At 37.0% G+C, this 18,981-nt stretch overlaps 1 protein-coding gene and 1 long non-coding RNA gene across 2 annotated transcripts in view; one reads left to right on the top strand and one right to left on the bottom strand.

The window, feature by feature from the left end:
• Positions 1-18,981, top strand: part of RFTN2 (raftlin family member 2) — a 66,458-nt gene that overhangs the window by 11,119 nt on the left and 36,358 nt on the right. The window contains exons 2-5 of the mRNA XM_036107206.2: positions 8,380-8,563; positions 10,092-10,206; positions 14,650-14,929; positions 17,681-17,884. Of these exons, the coding sequence (XP_035963099.1) occupies positions 8,380-8,563; positions 10,092-10,206; positions 14,650-14,929; positions 17,681-17,884 (783 nt within the window). The remainder of the gene's footprint in view (positions 1-8,379; positions 8,564-10,091; positions 10,207-14,649; positions 14,930-17,680; positions 17,885-18,981) is intronic.
• Positions 733-18,981, bottom strand: part of LOC144381646 (uncharacterized) — a 43,807-nt gene continuing 25,558 nt past the window's right edge. Inside the window, exon 3 of the long non-coding RNA XR_013447312.1 lies at positions 733-825. This is a non-coding gene — a long non-coding RNA (uncharacterized LOC144381646). The remainder of the gene's footprint in view (positions 826-18,981) is intronic.

The raw sequence follows: 18,981 nt of genomic DNA, 5'->3' as shown, positions 1-18,981 counted from the left end.
ATTGACATAACCAGAGAATGAGGTGTTCCTTAGAAATACATTCTCCACCTGAACAGGAACCCCCTTAAGCACCGATGTTATTCTGTTATAGCTATCTTCTTGGTGATTGTTTTTAACATGTTACATAACTCTGCCTTTGAAAACCATATTCTGAAACAAGAGAATGGAGGGAATGCGTTCATTATCATTATCAATTTGGGACAATGAAGTGTAGAAAGCCCATTAAGTGACCCTAAACTGTAAAGTTTTTATAGTTCTTTTATCTAGTTTTATAATTCATTTTATTACCTCTGATGTCATCTCCCTTGCTACTACCGTTGTGTCCCTGCTCCTTCTTAGCGGGTCTCTGAGCCTCGACCAAGTCACTTGGCATTGGACATGAGATACTTTCAAGTTGTACACACAGGCAGAGAATTAAATAACATTGAGTCTCATAGACAGAAAGTTGTGCCCTTTTCAATTCTTTTTAAGCCTTCCAATCAGTTTGGAGTTAATATATCTTTAACACCTCTCTAACGGCTAATTTTCCTTTTCAACAAAGAGAGAACAGAGCTGTGGCTCAGAATCTTTGGTGGATAACAGTATCTGGCTAGAATCTAACAAGTGTTTTTGTTGTATTCATTTGTATGACAGCTTTCTACTTACGGTAAGTGATTCTGCTTTTATGGTCATATGAGAAATATAGATTCCTTTTGAAATAAATGGAAGTTTAAAATGAAAATTAAGAGGCACCTGGTTGACTTAGTCAGTTGAGCATCTGACTCTTGATCTCAGCTCAGGTCTTGATCTCAGGGTCGTGGGTTCAGGCCCCGCATTGGGCTCCAACTTTAAAAACCAAAAAAGAAAGGAAAATTAAAAGAGGAAATTTAAGAATATGGAAATACAGATGGTACTCAGATATGATAAAAATTGTGAAAGTGTGCTCAATGACTTAAGTTTGGGATACACCACCCCAGTCCAATACACACTTGGTAGTAAAGGGAGCTGAGGGTGGCTCCATGCCTCTCATGAAAAAGTGGATGATCTTTGTGAGAACTTTGTGAGAACCATACATATATTTAAAGAACTGAGCATGTCAGAGTCCTACTATTCTTCCCTGCCACCTGCAGTTTGGGTGAATACTCCTCTAGGTACCTGTCTCCTCCACTGTTCAGTCAGTCACACCAGCCAGCTCCTTCTATGGGACAGCCCTTCACATATATCCAGACGGTATCCTGTTCCTCCCTTATTTGACATATAGTTGCAGAACACCTGTAAGGGTCTTCAGACCCCTCACTCTCCTGAACACATTGATTTTAACATACTCCAGCTTGAAACTGCCTCTAATTTGGCCCTTAAATTGAACATAATCCACCTATTAACTCAACAAATATTAACTGAGCACCAATGTGGTAGGCACTGTTCCAGGTATCAAGAAATAGTGGTGAGCAAAATGTGAATATCCCCCTGCCTTCGCAGAGCTTTCATTTTGGTGAGGGAGGCAGATATTAAATAAGATAACGGGGCGAGGGGCACCTGGGTGGCTCAGTCAGTTGGGCCTCCAACTCTTGATTTAGGCTCAGGTCATGATCTCATGGGTCAAGGTATCAAGTCCCAGTTTGGGCTCCACACTCAGCAGGGAGTCTGCTTGAAGATTCTCTCCTTATTCCCCTTCCCCCACTCGCATGGGCGTGTGTGCACAGGTACGCACTCTTTCTCTCTCAAATAAATAAGTCTTTAAAAAAAGATAACCAGGTGAATACACTAGTATATTCTGATTATTATTTAGATGGTGATAAATGTGTAAGGGAAGGAAAATAAACAGGAAGTATTCCAATGTTGCTATACTTAGCACAGAATTCAGTACTCAGCATAGAATTCAGTGAGCCACCTTCCTATGGAGGCAATTTTCTTTCAGATGACCATGATCACATTGGATTAACTGCTAATTTATAATTAATCTGTAGTCAGCTAAAGTCTCTAGGGTTTCCTCTTTCCCCCACCAAATGAACATGTATTAAATCAGATTTTTCTCATTCTGTGTTTTGAACTATGAAAAGAACTAAGAATTTATCCCTTTTCAAAAAATTTTTTGGAACATTTATACCACCAAACCAAGAGTTCTTCAAATCCTCATTTTCTTAGCCAGTGTATTTGCAAACCACTTCTTTGCTATATAATTACATTTTTCATTGACTCCAAAACATTGTTGATTGTAAAACACACCATTACTTCATGTACTAAGAGAAGAAAAAAATGTATGAATTAAACTATGACTTACTACTTTCTCACTTAGTAATTTAATTCTTACCAGTAGTAAAAGCTCCATTAGACATCTTTAAACATTAATTATTCCTTCTATCTCTCTCCTACATACATAAAAAAAGGAAAAATAAGTGCAATAAAGATATCCCTAAAGCATCTTTACATTCAAGCCCCAATTCTTCTAAATCACTTTCAAACTCAGAGCCCGTGTATCCCCTTTTTTCCACATTATTTTTCCTCTGGGCTGTCAGGAGTATTGGAAATGCCACATTCCTTAAAAGAGTGCTGGGCTTTTCTCTGAAGTACCTGATACCCATTCTGCAAGTTTGAGACTGAGGCTCCTTGATATTGCCAGAGGTTACCAATGGCAAGTTTTCAGGCAACAACCAGGGAACTAGGACTCATAGTGTAGTTCAAGTGATCCTTAAATAGTTTGTTGAGTGAAACCTCAAGCACTCTGTCTACGCATGCCATATGGAAAAACAACCCAACTTCACACAGGTAGTGATACCCACTATAATTATCACCTGGCCAACAGTAGTGATTAAAATGCCAGGAGAGATTTCCAAGCCAAGGCACATCCTTTATTCTTGTATTGAATTTTATAATTTATGAAGACACACTTTCATAAAAATGAAATGCTCATCTCTACTCATATATTTTTAAGTTATCAGCTATAATCTACATATTTCTGTTTCACTTTTGTCAGGTAAATAGTATTTTTCATAAACTTTAAAATTTCTTATACTTTCATGAATTTTTAAGTTTTCATTTTACAGTCTACCTTGCCAAGGTCATCATGTAAAACCAACAGAAAAGCATCAAAGTTTTTTATTTTTCTGTCATCATTTTGAGGGAGAAGTCATAGCATACCTTTTTAAACCAATAAACTAGTGCCATTGTACTTTAAAAAAAAAAATTAACCTAAATGTAAGACCTAAACTATAAAACTCCTAGAAGAAAACATAGGGGAGAACCTTCATGACATTGGATTTGGCCAAGATTTTTCAGATATGATACCAAAAGCAGAGGCAACAAAAGCAAAAATAGGTAATGGGACTATATCAAACTTAAAAACCTCTGTACATCAAAGGGCACAATCAACAGAGTGGAAAGTCAACCTATGAAATGGGAGCAAATACTATATCCAGAATATATAAAGAACTCCTACAACTTAACAACAAAAATAACCCAATTTAAAAATAGGCAAAGGGCTTGAATAGGCATTTCTCCAAAAATGATACACAAATGACCAATGAGCACATGATGTCCAACATCACTAATCATTAGGGAAATGCAAATCAAAACCACAATGAAATATCACCTCATACCTATTAGGATGACTACTATTTAAAAAAAGGTACAAAAAACAAGTGTTGGCAAGGATGTAGAGAAGTTGGAACACTTGTACTCTGTTGATGGGAATGTAAAATGATGCAGCTACTATAGAAAACAATATGACCATTCCTCAAATAATTAAAAATAGAATTACCATATAATCCATCAATCACACTTGTGGGTATATATCTGAAAGAACTGAAAGCAGGATCTCATACAGATATTAGCACATCCCCATTCACAGCAGCAGTATTCACAATAGCAACTCAACTGTCCACTGATGGATGAATGGAGAAACAAAATGTGGTATATACATACAATGGAATCTTATTCAGTTCTAAAAAGAAAGGAAATCCTGTCATGTGCTACAACATGGATGAACATTATATTAAGTGAAATCAGCCAGTCACAAAAAGACAAAATAAGTTGACCCACGAACAACATGGGTTTGAACTACACAGGTCCACTTACATGCAGATTTTTTATCAATACAGTACAGTACTGTAAATGTATTTCTCTTCCTTATGATTTTCTTCATAACATTTTCTTTTCCCTAGCTCACTTTATTGTAAGAATACAGTATATAATACAACATACAAGATATGTGTTAATCGACTATTTATGTTGCTTCCAATTGACAGTAGGCTACAAGTAGTTAAGTTTTTAGGGAGTCAAAAGTTATATGCAGATTTTTGTCTGCATGGGGGCTGATGCCCCAACCCCCACGCCGTTCAAGGGTCAATTGTAATGTATGGTTCTACTTGTATAAAGTATCTAAGTTCATCAAATTCAGAAGCAGACGGTAGATTTTATTTTTTTAATTCTTTTTCCTTTTTTTTTTAAAGATTTTTTTTTTATTTATTTGACAGAGAGACAGCGAGAGAGGGAACACAAGCAGGGGGAGTGGGAGAGGGAGAAGCAGGCTTCTCTCTGAGCGGGAGCCGGATGCAGGGCTCGATCCCAGGAACCTGGGATCATGACCTGAGCCGAAGGCAGATGCTTAACGACTGAGCCACCTAGGCACCCCCAGAAAGTAGATTTTAATATGTACATATATAATATATGTTGTCTTTGACATAGAACCTTTTTTATTGTGGTAAAATATACATAAAGTTTACCATGTTCACCATTTTTAAGTGTACAGTGACATTAAGTACATTCACATTGTTGTGCAACCATCACCACATTATATGCAGCTAAAAATTATAAGCAGATACCATATAATCTTTAATGATGAAGGTGGTATTACAGAACTAAAATAATCAAATAATATTAATTACTAACTGCTGGGCATCCGGTAAAACGACAGAATAATTGAAATATTTTCAAATATTCTATATTTACTAACAACTTAAGTGCCTTTTGAACCCATTAAGTACCTTTTATATATTGGCTGCTGCAGCACTCCACTCTCTGGGATCGTGGCAAGATCACAGAGAACAAGCAGAGCACTGGCTGCGTAAATTGCTCTGCACTCTAACCCAGAGCTCCAGGGAAGGGGACTTTTCCCAATCCTCAGTTCTTGGTTTCTGGGGTTTCCTTCCAAGCAGTGGCACCAGAGTAAACTAAGTGAGACAACATGGGACCAAACAGTGACTCCAAGCCGGGCAGCAAGGGAAGAAAGACCAGCAGGATCAAGAAGCTCTCCAAGCCTACAATCTTATTCTTTGTATGTGATATGGTCCTCTCCCAAAATTCTCCAGATTTCACTCCAAGATGGAGCTAATTACACCCAATGTAGCTCTACCTCTCATTCCTTTTTACCTCCTTTTCTATGTGGTTTCTCATTGCAATATTATTAATGTAAGGAACATGAAATGGGGCCTGAAGCTAGAGCCTTCTGAAGTGAATATGACCTTTAACTCCACCTGGTTGAATTCTCACCAGGTTCTTGACCACCTTCACTTTTTTTTTTTTTTTTTAAGACTATTTATTTGAGAGAGCGAGAATGAGAGAGAGAGTACATGAGAGGGGGGAGGGTTAGAGGGAGAAGCAGGCTCCTCGCCGAGCAGGGAGCCCGATGTGGGACTCGATCCAGGGACTCCAGGATCATGACCTGAGCCGAAGGCAGTCGCTTAACCAACTGAGCCACCCAGGCGCCCATTGACCACCTTCACTTTTATAATCAAAAGAGTAACAATCCCACAACACTGCCTGTGTGTTCTTTCCCTGTTGTGTCTCTCTCCAACAAGTCATAGAGAAACTGTACATTTGTTCCTGAATTTACTGGCTAACTTTTTTGGTTTCCATTAGCTAACCTTGATGGCTTTCCCTCCTTTATGCAATAATTTCACCTCATAGTTCCCCTTATGAACAGTATTTCCAACTTAACATAATAACCTAAGGAAAATGCTGGGCATAGAAAGAGAAATAAGGTAGGTTCCTTGCCCTGAAGGAATTCTCTAACAGCAGAGATAAACATATAAACAAGTAACTCTACTGACGTCTGAAAGGGAACTAGTAGAATGCACAGCACAGGGGAAGCCGTAATAAACCAGGCGCAGGGAGCAGGAAAGGAAATCAAGGCCTGGCGGCAGGAAACAGCGACCAAGATTCGGGAAGTGCAGTAGTACAGGAATGCCAAATCAAGACACACAAGAAAACCTGTGACAAGAGTGAAGTTTGAATGAGAAGAAAGAGGCCAGACTATGAAGATTCTTTGGTGTCAGGCTAAAGCATTTCCACTTTCTACAATATGCAACAAGATCCATTAAAAGACTGCATTTTAAAAAAATTTTTGTAGAATTAGTATATAATTGTAAAAAGTTTAGGTTATGTTTCATTCCTTAGTCTTAACAGTTTATTCTGTTTTATAGTTTTTCCTTTTCTTTGTTTGGAAATCAGGGTTTAGTTAAAATACTTAAAAAGTAAAATCAAATTGGGCGCCTGGGTGGCTCAGATGGTTAAGCGTCTGCCTTCGGCTCAGGTCATGATCCCAGGGTCCTGGGATCGAGTCCGGCATCAGGCTCCCTGCTCTTTGGGAGCCTGCTTCTCCCTCTGCCTCTCTCTCTCTCTCTGTCTCTCATGAATAAATAAATAAAATCTTAAAAAAAAAAAAGTAAAACCAAATGAATCACAGAGTGATTGCCACACAACCACAGAGAACAGGACCGTTTTGCAATGAAATCCAGCTGTTTCTTCAAAGTCCAAGATGATTCTCTTTTTTTTGTTGTTCCTACACATAATGATAAAGAAAATATATTGTAAATAGATTAGTGTAAATCTAGAAGAGGATCAGAATTTGTGGAAATGGATTTGTCTTGGTTTATATAACTTTCCTACTGAGTGTTTTATTTTCTTTTGAGAAGTTGGCATGAATACCCAGTGTTGGTGGATTTCTGTTCCATCACGTGGATATTAGTGTAAGAGGAGGTGGGGATTTCCTCTGACCCTTCTTCTTTGTCTGCTTCTTAACCTCCTTCCTGTGTTCAGGCAATTAGCTGCAGTTCTTTGCTGGACGCCACTGATCAAACTGACAGAAGGCCAACAGCCAGCATTGCCCATATCTGGAATTAATTTCATATGTTTTGTTACTCAAGATAATCAAATTGCAGGTCTATTTCTAGATATTAATTCTTGATTGTTTTCCAGAAAATGAGGAATATTGTTGCAGAAAATAGTTGTTTTTTAAATTAATTCTGCTTGAACATAAAGAACATTTTCCCAAATAACACATCCTTTTCCTTTTACTAAAAATTGTACACATTGGACAGCTCTATAGTTTCTATAGGTTTACCCTGCTTCAAAGGGATAATTAAACTGCATATCAATTTTGCATTTGAAGTTCCTCTACATTTAGGAATTTTACTTATTAAAAGAGAACTTCTGGGGCATTTGGGTGGCTCAATCAGTTAAGCGTCCAACTCTTGATTTCCGCTTGGGTCATGATCTCAGTGTTGTGTGATTAAGCCCCTTGCCAGGCTTTGTGCTGGGCGTGGAGCCTGCTTGAGATTCTCTCTCTCCCTCTGCCCCTCTCCCCATTCTTTTTCTCTCTCTCCCTCTCTCTAAAAAAAAGACCTTCTGGATACCTTTACTTTTTCAATTCCTTTCCTCATTTATATAAGTATTGCAATCAGTATTCTGCTAAGCAAAGTAAGTCAGAGAAAGACAAATATCATATGATTTCACTCATGTGGAATTTAAGAAACAAAACAAGATGAACATAGGGGAAGGGGAGAAATAAAAACAGAGGGAAGCAAACCGTAAGAGACTTTATAGTTAAGAGAACAAACTGAGGCTTGCTGGAGGGGAGGAAGGTGGAGGGATGGGTATTAAGGAGGGCACTTGTTGGGATGAGCACTGGGTGTTACACGTAAGTGATAGAAATAAGAAAGCACTTGACAATTTCTGCTTAAGTATCATTACCCCCACTTGTAATTTTTAGATTTGTATGAATTTTATATTAAAAAATTATGCATCTTATCCTGTTCAGAATTGTAAAAACAATTAGCTCTTCCACTTAATATTGTTTCTCTTATGTATGTCTTCAGTATCTATTAGTGGAATACAGTCACTCAAATGAAATCCTAAAAAATAAACATGCCTTAATTGAAAAATATGTGTAAGGCATTTCTACTTTAAAACGTATCGGTAATATTACATATCTACCAGCTTATAAGGTTACTTTTGCTTTTTTCTGAAATTAATTTAGGTGTAATACATGTTAGTGTAATTTTGAGATTAAATCATACAAATATGTTTCCTATTCTTTAGTATTATCACACATAGATAGAAATAATGTTTTATAAAATAATATTTTATAAATGTGCAAATTTCTCATTGCATTTGCTATTTCAGCTTCACCAAACCCAGAAGTCATCAAGATAAATTCAATTTCAGATATAGTAACAAAAGTGGAAGACTACTATCTTAAAGGATATATTGTTGGGGCTATTCATCCTGTTATACAACCTGTGGGGCAGCGAAAACACCTACCTGCAAGTTACCTGTACAGAGTAGTGCTGTTGCGCTTGAAATTAAGGTAAGCCTGGTGCTTAAGGAAACAGACTAGGAAGCAGTTGAGACAGTTTTCTTTGGCTAAAAGAAAAGGAAGTTTGAATGTAGAGATGGGGAATAAAGGATAATTAGGGAGTTTGGTTTAGAGCACATTTTCTGGTAGTTGAACCTGGATTGAGAGAAGGAAACTTACACCCCCTTCCTTTTAAAGCTCTTCATTGATTTTAGCCCCTTGCAAACGAATGGGTCCTAGGTGAGAATGTCAGTGAACAAAGGAAAAGGAAAATAGACTCAAGAAGTACCTAGAAGCCTCAGTTGAGTAACCGTCAGCTACAGATCCTGTCACTGGACTAAAAGAGCTGACGGGACCAACAAAGTCCACTTTCACTGAGCATTTTTTTTAACTGTCCTATATTATTTTATTTATAGTGGCAACAGAAACTATCTCTCCCTTCTAAAACTTTTACAGCAGAAAGATCTACCCTCCAAGTTCTCACAAATCAGATAGACTTACCAGCTTTTTCCAAAAAAAGTAGGATGTAAAAACCATCCATTTTTTTTCTTTTTTTTTTAGTAGCTGCTTTCCCAAACAATACTGCAACTATTTTTGCCAGCCTAGCTTGTAAGTTTGATAGTTTTCAAAATACAGTTGCCCTTTCCAAAGAAGAATGAAAATAACCAAACCAATGTCTTTAACACATCAGTTTTTTTTTTTACACAACTCTTGAACTATATCAAGCCATCTCAAAGACCAGGATAAAAACTGTTTTCTCTTTTTAGTGATGGACTAATTATTGATCACTTTAACTAAGAAAGAGCTAAGCAAGGAAAGAAAAATGAAATAAGAAGAGAGAAAACAGGAAAATTGAAAAAAAAATAAAGACTTTAAAAAATTCCAGTTGTTCTTTTAAGGGACACGGTCTTGCTACTGAGTAATTGCCAACTTATAGATGTCTGAGAGGGTTTGTACGGGCCCCAGCTTTCACCATGATGTGGAACCTCATCCAGTATTTCAAGCATTACTAAATAAACATGCCATTTTATCACATGGTAGCAACACTTATGTCCTAATTACAAATCTTATAAACTATGTATAAATTATTTTTCTTCTTTTAGCATTACTTCCAGTGGACTTAGCAGTGCTCTGACAAGGCTAAGAATAACAAGGGGTAAAGATCAGAAAAGAAAAAAAGGAAAAAGACAGGATGATATTTATTTGCATTCAAATAGGACGCTTACTTGTGTTTTGTACAAAAATGAGGTATAACAGTGATCTAAAATCATTTCTCACAGTTTTTAGTAAAACAACTGGTGAATTTTTTCTTCCATATTAAATTAGAAATTAAATTAATAGAGGTTTAAACTAAGAAAATTTAAATTAATAAAAGTTACTCTGTTTTTCTGGTATTTTTACCTAAGAAGACAACCATTAGGCTCGAAAAAAAAAAAATTGTCTTGACCTTATTTATGAGTTGCTCATTCATTTTTACATTGAGCATATTAGCTAAAAATAATCAACTCACTTCCAACCATGAATATATTCTCTGTTACAGCCCGAAGCATTCGGCAATACCCAGTGGACAAAGACGCCCAAGGCTTGTGATTGAGGAATATCCTCTAACTTACGAGACACAAACAAATGACATAGCAAAAGAACTGATAGAAAAGGTACTACATGTATACATTTTTTCATGTGATATCAAGAAATATTTGGTATTTCTTCTTCATCAGTTTCCTTTCTTACTTTAAAAAGAACAGGGAAGGGGCACCTGGGTGGCTCAGTCAGGTAAGCGTCTGCCTTCGGCTCAGGTCATGATCCCAGGGTCCTGGGATCGAGTACCGCATCGGGCTCCCTGCTCAGCAGAGAGCCTGCTTCTCCCTTTCCCTCTACCTGTCGCTCTGCTTACTTGTGCTCTCTATCTCTCTGTCAAATAAATAAATAAAACATATATTAAAAAAAAAAGAACAGGGAAATATGGTGAGTGACTTCTTCTACCAGAGGTTAAAACATATTGAAGCACACATATCAAATTGTACAGTTAGAAATACAGGCCAATGAAACAGAATGGAAATGCCAGAAATAAATTTACACACATATGAGAAGTTTGGTAACAAACTTGATGAAATAAAATGGGGGAACAACCATCATTTAGTAAGTGCTACTGGGAAAATGGATAATTGTTCTGTAGAAAATAGACTCCACACATTTCAAATGAGATAAAGGGGTAATTTTTTTTTACCTATAAAAAATCCAGAAGAAAATGAAAGAGTATACCGAGTAGACATACTCAATTATGAATAGGTTGAGGAGTTTGAATATATAAATATAACTTATATACTAGGAAAATTAAGCTTTAAAAAAAGAATGGTGGGTGGGGCGCCTGGGTGGCTCAGTCGTTAAGCGTCTGCCTTTGGCTCAGGTCATGATCCCAGGGTCCTGAGATAGAGCCCCGCATCGGGCTCCCTGCTTGGCAGGAAGCCTGCTTCTCCCTCTCCCACTCCCCCTGCTTGTGTTCCCTCTCTCGCTGTGTCTCTCTGTCAAATAAATAAATAAGTCTTAAAAAAAAAAAAAAAAGAATGGCAGGGAGGAATCCCCAACAAATGTGTCCTATGGGAGCTTCATTTAGAATTTATAGGAAATGAATACAAATGCATGAAAGTAATGTCCAGTATTGAATGGACAGACAGAATCCATGGACAGCAAAATAAAAAAGGAAACGCAAACAATAGACACTTGGAAAAAGATTCAACCTAATAATTTTTTAAATAAAACAGTATTAATACCTCACCAATATTAACTGAGAAATTAAATTGAAGATATTAAATCCAGTGTTGGAAGAGCTTTAAGAAAACATGCATATATTGCAATTGGCATTGTAATGAATTAGTACAGTGTTTCTGAATAGCAATCTGGTCATAAAAATCGTAAATCCCATTTTATTTCTTTTATTAGAATCTATTCCAAGAAATTAACTGGAAAGGGAAAAACTTGGGGCACCTGGGTGGCTCAGTCAGTTAAGCGTCCAACTCTTGATTTTAGCTCAGGTCATGGTCTCAGGTTCTTGGGATGGAGCCCCAAGTGGGGCCCCATGCTCAGTGGGGAGTCTACTTCTCTCCTTTTCCCTCTGACTCTCCCCCTCCCTGGTCCCCACTCATGCATGTGCACTCTCTCTCTCAAATAAATAAGTAAATCTTTTTAAGAAAAGAAAGAAAAGGGAAAAAGTCATTTTTATTTAAAGATAGTTTAATGAACAGTGATAGTTTAATGAACAGTGAGTAGGGGGCCAGATTCTCAATAATTGGAAAACTGAGGAGGCGGCAATGGTACATCGATACAATGTAACAGTTTATGGGGCTTGAACATAACAACTATATTGACTGTTGGGCTAGAAAAGTCTATACAATATAACTTAATTGAAACTTAAAGGAAAAATTGAACACTATATATACATATTGATTAAAACCAAGAAAAATTGTACATTCATAAGTATTCTAAATTGATGGGATTTTAAGTGAAAGTTTGTTCTTAGTTGCATTGATGTATTTGTAAGGTTTTAGGTTTTATTTAAGCAAATACAGCCAAAAACCTAAGGCATTTCAAGTAAGAAATTTGTTCATTGTTTTTATTATTGTTGCCGAGCTTTAAATGACCACATGTGTCTGTAGTTTTGTGTATAGCCAGTTATAGTTGCTAATGATATTTCCCTTTTAGGTATAAAGTCACCATTCAATAAGTTTTTCAGGAACAGTCCTTGAGACTAGATTTTTATAAACAAGTTACACATACTGTTTACTACTACTATTCTGGGAAATTTCAATTTGTTTTTCTGGGAATAAATCTACTCCAAAAAATTTCTTTTGAAACAAAAATGTAACTACTAATTTAATCTTAATAGATCACCAACAGAGCCCTTGTTTTGCATTTAACTTCCTGGACACAGTTAAAGATCTATTTAAACAGGAAAGTACTGTTATTTCAGCAATTAGAGTAATGGGGTTATTTCATGAAGAGAAAAGCTTCAGGAAACATAGCACATGAACTATTTGAACATTGCCCATGTGTGAACAAGAGCAACAGATGAATGGCAAATATTATTTTGGAATAGCTGTCTTACATAAAGAGTTTATTGTTAAATAGCTAGATTTTAAGTCATTTTACCATTATATCAATATTTTCGCTATTTTTAAAATTAGGTTTATAAGTGTTTTTCCCAGGATTTTTAAATAAAAATAACATTTTAAAAATATCAATCTTCCAGGCGCCTGGGTGGCTCAGTTGGTTAAGTGACTGCCTTCGGCTCAGGTCATGATCCCAGAGTCCTGGGATCGAGTCCCACGTCGGGCTCCCTGCTCAGTGGGGAGCCTGCTTCTCCCTCTGACCCTCTCCCCTCTCATGTTGTTTCTCTCTCTCTAATAAATAAATAAATAAAATCTTAAAAAAAATAAAAATATCAATCTTCCAACTCAAAAAAATGGAAAAAATGTTAATACTCTATTTGTTACTTTTCCAGATGAAACTTTCTAGTAATAGAAAATAGAAAAAGCCTTCTGCACTTTTTCACCCAAATCAACTAAGAAGGCCTAGAGAAAGAATTGACAATAAATTTACCCATTCCCACCTGCAGAATACCATGCCTCCTTACCACTTCTTTCTCCTCTCCCAGGACATTTGATACAAAGGACAATTTATGGTTACTTTTAAGGCTTCATGCATTATTACAACCTCAGTATGTTCATTTATAGGAGTCAATGATATTGTGTCAGTGTCATCCTCTATCCTAGCTCCACACACCCACACCTCCGTCGTGCTCGGAATTCTCCTCAATGGCTGGAGCTGAGTGACCGTTGTGGGCATTGCTGTCTGGTTTTGCCCCAATTGTTCCTGGCCTTTTTCATTTATTTCATTTCTGACCATAGGTGTTTGCATTTACAACCTCCACCATAAGTCTTTTTCCCCTCCCAGGTAACATTTAAAACATTTAAAACATTTAATTTAGGGTTGCCTGGGTGACTCAGTAAGTTAAGCCTCTGACTCTTGGTTTTGGCTCAGGTCGTAATCTCAGGGTCATGAGATCAAGCCCCACATTGGGCTCCTCGCTCAGCAAGGAGTCTTCTTGATGATTCTCTCTCCCTCTCCCTCTGCCCCTCACCCCACTTGCACACTCTCTTTCTCTCTATCAGAGAACTAAGTCTTTAAAAAAATCATTCAATTTAAATGTTTAAAACAGTGACCAAATAAAAGATGTTGCTATTTCTTTATTTTTACTTATTTAACAAGTATTTATAGAGCACCCACAGGTACAAAATAGCACAATACAAAAATGATTAAGACACAGTCCTAGTCCTCAAAAGAATTGCCAGTTTAACAGAGGAGAAAAACATGGATACAAAAAGAACAAAGAAATGAAGCAAAAGCAGAGAAAGGGAAAGGTGCCCAGCATGAAAATCACCACTCTCAAGGTCTCAAATTATTTCACTGGCATTATATTATGCGCTTCTGAATCCTATTCTTTAACTTATATGATTGAATCTAATCATGAGCGTTTGGCCCGACAGGAGACAAGAGCATCAAGATATAAGCATATGTGAAAGCTTCCTGAGAGCGAATCAGGCCTATGCATTATACATACACATTTGTCAAGAGTTAGACTTGTGACATTTTTCTTTACCCACATCAAGCAAACAATGCTGTATGTTTTTGCTTTTAAATTAATGTTTCTTCTTTATTAATTAAGATTGTGTTATTTTTGAGGATTTCTTGGAATAGTTTTTAATTTTGCCTCAATGGGAGAGACCATTGTTAACAAGTCTGCAAAAATCATGTTATAGAATTATTAGTTCTTCCCAAATAGTAACCTTTTGAAGAAAAACATGATTCCTGTTCTCCTAATTTCTAAAGTGTATCAGTTCTGTTTGAAGAAGTCACAATAATAGTGTGACATAGTCTTAGGAGTAGTGCTTTATTAGAGGTTATTACTTTGTGCATGAATGGGTCTTTAGTTAGTGGTCAATTTACTTCTTCTTGTGGATTTCCTTAATAAGCCTATAGGTTAATTGATAAAGTAATCAGTGTAAATAAATTTTACATTTTGTTCTACAATCTCTTTTCAGATTAATATAGCTGCTAAGAGAGGAATGAAATTTGTTGGATTCATATCACAGCCTTATCCACCACTTAAATTCTGCAACGGAAGCAATCACGATGGAGATACAGAATCAACACTGCCTGTGAGACACACTTCGGAGGAAAACTGTAAAAGTTGGAATGAAGGAACATTAAGTGGGCAATCGTCTGAGAGTGGAATTGAGGAAGAACTTCATCATGAAAGTGGACAGTGTCAAATGGACCGAGATGGCAGCCCCAGTTACTCTAAATCCAGAAAGGGAGAAGGTAATAGACAAGATAAGTAGAAAGAGTATATTAGTTTAAATTTAGCAAAAATAAGTTTTTGATGTTTTTTAGAAACATGAGGCAAAGTAAATTTCTAAAGATTATCAAGGCTGAATAAACTAATATAAACTTGTCTTGATTTTTTTGAAATTATTGTAGCCAAAAATAAGGTAGGGCAGTTTTTCAAACAGTTGTCCCTGGCATGGTCATACAATGCCATCCACATAAGGAAATTTTGTTTTGAAAATTGGTTCCCATTTAGTCATTCACCAACTCCCCTATAAAATGGAGGCTGTGTGTGTATACAGAAAGTGATTGTATAAATATAGAAAGCTGTTCTATGTTTTTTTTAAAAACAGTGTGTGGGAATTTTAGTTTTGGCCTTTCCCATTTCATGGATAGTTTTCGCCTTTGAAGTTAATTGGCTTCTTTTGATCATCAATTAGAATATGAAAATGCACATCATGATGAAACAATTAATATAACAATACTGCCTGCATCCTAAAATAACTTTAAACATTAGTTTTATTCTACTTTGCCAACTGGCAACTCCTCCCAAGAAATTGAGACTACTTTTTCATGTATTTTGGCCTGCTCAGAGTTTTCTGCTACCTTTGCAGGCATGCTTTAAAAAGCACTACTAGAGAAAGTCAAAGATGATGCATACCTTAGAATTAAGAGTTCTGGAGTCAGACTGCCTCAATTTCTTCACAGAAAGGGGGTTGTTGTGAGAAGTAGTAGTAGTAGTACACACTCTGGTGTAACACACTGCACACACGTACATTGGCCTTCTAGCTTGTAGTGAAATGTGCTCAGCATTCTGAGGATGGCAGAGACCCACTCAACCATGGTCAGCACAGTCTTTTTAAGAACAAACCAGAAGCATTTTCTAATTCATCATCTTACCCCTCCTCACCACCACCACCATCCCATTTTTTCACCAGCTCCCTAGCTAACAACCATCCTGATTTTCCTGCAGTGTAAACATTTTAGAAACAAAAGAGTTGTTGGAGCTATGGTCAGAGACCTATTTGCTATCTTCCACGCAATGTTACCTTTAAATTCCTGCCGGTTCCCATCCTAACTTTGATTAGATCAGGTGTTTACTTCCAGTCCTTTTAAGTTCTAAATCCAATATGCTACTTAACTTAATTATCAATCTTTAGATTCTACTTTTTTTTTTAAATTATTTTTTAAATTTTTTAGAGGGCAGGTGGAGGGGCAGAGAGAGAATCTTAAGCAGGCTCCACTCCCAGTGCAGAGCCCGACCCAGGGCTTGATCTCACGACCCTGAGATCATGACCTGAGCTGAAATCAAGAGTCAGACGCTTAATTGACTGAACCACCCAGGCGACCCTAGACTCCACTTTCTTAAATCATATACTTCTTAATAATAAACTTCTTAATAATATAAATCATATACTTCTTAAAAATTTGTCTATGGCAATAGTTCTTAATTTTGTGTGCAGGTGTGGGATGGTGGCAGCATAAGGTTGGGGGGAGACACACACAAAAGACCCCTTGGAGAATCTGGTGAAATCCATGGAGACTCAATCCAGAAAAAGGCACATAGGGGCATCTGAGTGGCTCAGTTCATTGAGCATCTGACTCTTGTTTTTGGCTCAGGTCATGATCTCAGGGTCGTGAGATCAAGCCCTGCATCTGGCTCCACATTCTGTGTGGAGTCTGCTAGAGATTCTCTCTCTCTCCTTCTCCCTCTGCCCCTCCCCCCACTCGAGCACTCTCTAAATAAATAAATAAATAAATAAATAAATAAATAAATAAATAAAATCTTTCTTTAAAATACACATAACATACATACCCCCAAGTACTTGTGCAATACAAGTGGTGTTAGACTTCCTAGACATAACCATATAGGTGGGTCCATAGACTACTCCCCAAGTTAAGAATTTGCCAACTTATGGAAAACTAGTAGATATGACCCCTCAGTTCCATGTCTAAATATGTATTCTAGAGTCACTCCCAAACATGAGACATGAATAATGCTTACAATAACAAAATTTTGGAAACAATGTATCAACAGGAGAATAATAAACTGGAATATTATGTAGCAGTTTAACTAAATGAATAAGGTCTATATGTATTAATTCAACTTCAAGCATAAAAACAAATCAATTTGTAGGGGTGGCTGGGTGGCTCAGTCAATTAAGCATCCGCCTTCGGCTCAGGTCATGATCTCAGGCTCCTGGGATCGAGGCCACCCTCCCCCGTCCCCCAGCCCCGGGTCAGGCTCCCTGCTCAGCAAGGAGTCTGCTTCTCCTTCTCCCTCTGCTCCTCCCCCCGACCACTTTGCTCTCTCTCTCTCTCAAATAAATAAAATCTTTTTAAAAAATCAATTTATAAATGCATATATACAATATCATACTTCTTTAAAAGTTTTTTAAACTGCAAAACATAATATATATTAATGGGTATGTAAATGTGCATTAAAAGAGTAAAAGCTCGAATGAGAATAATAAACACCAAATCATTATAGTAGCTATTTCTGGAGAATTGGATTAGGGAAGACTACAAAGTGAGTCTCAACTACATCCATTTCTCATTTCCTGGAAAAAAGTCTAAAGGAAACAAGGCACAAGGTTAACATTTAATAAAGCTGAGTGGTAGGTAATTTTATTATTCTCTATGCTTGTCTGTTTGCTTAAAATACATGAGTAATAAAAAAAATTTTAGGAATCTTTTCAATAAATGAATAAATACTTTTTCTTCTTTCTGAACACCTATTCCCAGATAACAAGTTGTATACAGTATTCAATGTTTTTGATGATGAATCAACCTGTTGGACCTATCAGGAAGGCATCCTGTCAATGAAAGTAACAAGAAAAGGATCTGTCATTAGTACACTTGATGCTGATTGGCTGGAGTTAACTACATTTTATTATAAACAAGGCTTGTCTTTAATTGATTCTTTTGTATGCTGGGAAACATCTAAAGGTAAGTTTTATATTATGATATATTGATAACTAAAGAATTTGACCTGTGTCAGAGTTGGTGCAAATGTTTTTGCCTCTCAAAATCAGTGGCTAAAAGGACAGGTATTATTCATTAGGAATTAGATTCCAATTATTACACAGCTATGTAGCTTTAATTTAAAAGCTTAACTATCTTGCTTTCCTGCTGCCACTGCTTTTAGCAACCTTGAAAGGAAAGAAAATAAACAGATGACAGAATTTCCACTAGACCCAACTAGCACTAAGGAAAACCTTCTTCCCTCTGAGCCACATGTCCTGATGACCCAGATTTTGGACAGTGTGTCACATCTGGTCTGGACCAGTGATTAAGAAGCCTAATCACATTCCAGTTTGTATGGCATGGGTTGGCATGCCCATAGATGAGAACATCAAGGTATAAGCAGCAAGGCCTTTCCATATCCATGTGAAACAAAGGCCTTCAAGCTTAGCCTCCTTGAAGACATGACCTATGATCTGTCTTCCAGCCAAACACAGGCTTGTGAGGGGGGCTCTGAAAACACTAAGTAACTGGAGGATCCAATGCCCTCTGGTCCCTCATGCCTTTCCTATGTTCTTTTTTGTGGAAGGTAACTTGACAGTAAGCTGAGGGGAACATCCCCAAGCCCTGTCTTCCCATCACTGCAGCTGCATGCTCCTCCCCATGGCTCAGCCTTCACTCCTGAAGGAGCTGATGCTCCAGAGGCTCCCAGTGGGAATTCCCACTATGAATCATAATAAAAAGATTGTGATGATAGATGATAGATAGATGATGATAGATGATAGATAGATGATAGATAGATAGATGATAGATAGATAGATAGATGATAGATAAATAGATGATAGATAGATAGAGATAGATGCAAGCTTAACCATCATGCGTGGTAGAATTATAATGTAATGTTTGCTGCTGGGTTGTAACTGTCAGGAATAGACAAAACACTGTATGATTGACTAGGATTTTCCAAATAAGAAGTATTATAACAGCCCAGTTAGAAGGATTATAATTGCATTTGACAGTTACTGTCCAAACTTATACACTATCCCAATTTTGGTCACTATCTACCATGTACTCCAGTCTAT

Source organism: Halichoerus grypus, chromosome 4 (assembly GCF_964656455.1).
Source record: "Halichoerus grypus chromosome 4, mHalGry1.hap1.1, whole genome shotgun sequence".
Taxonomy (NCBI): domain Eukaryota; kingdom Metazoa; phylum Chordata; class Mammalia; order Carnivora; family Phocidae; genus Halichoerus; species Halichoerus grypus.
The sequence above is the reverse complement of the archived record's forward strand: the minus strand, read 5'-3'. Positions and strand labels throughout refer to the sequence as shown.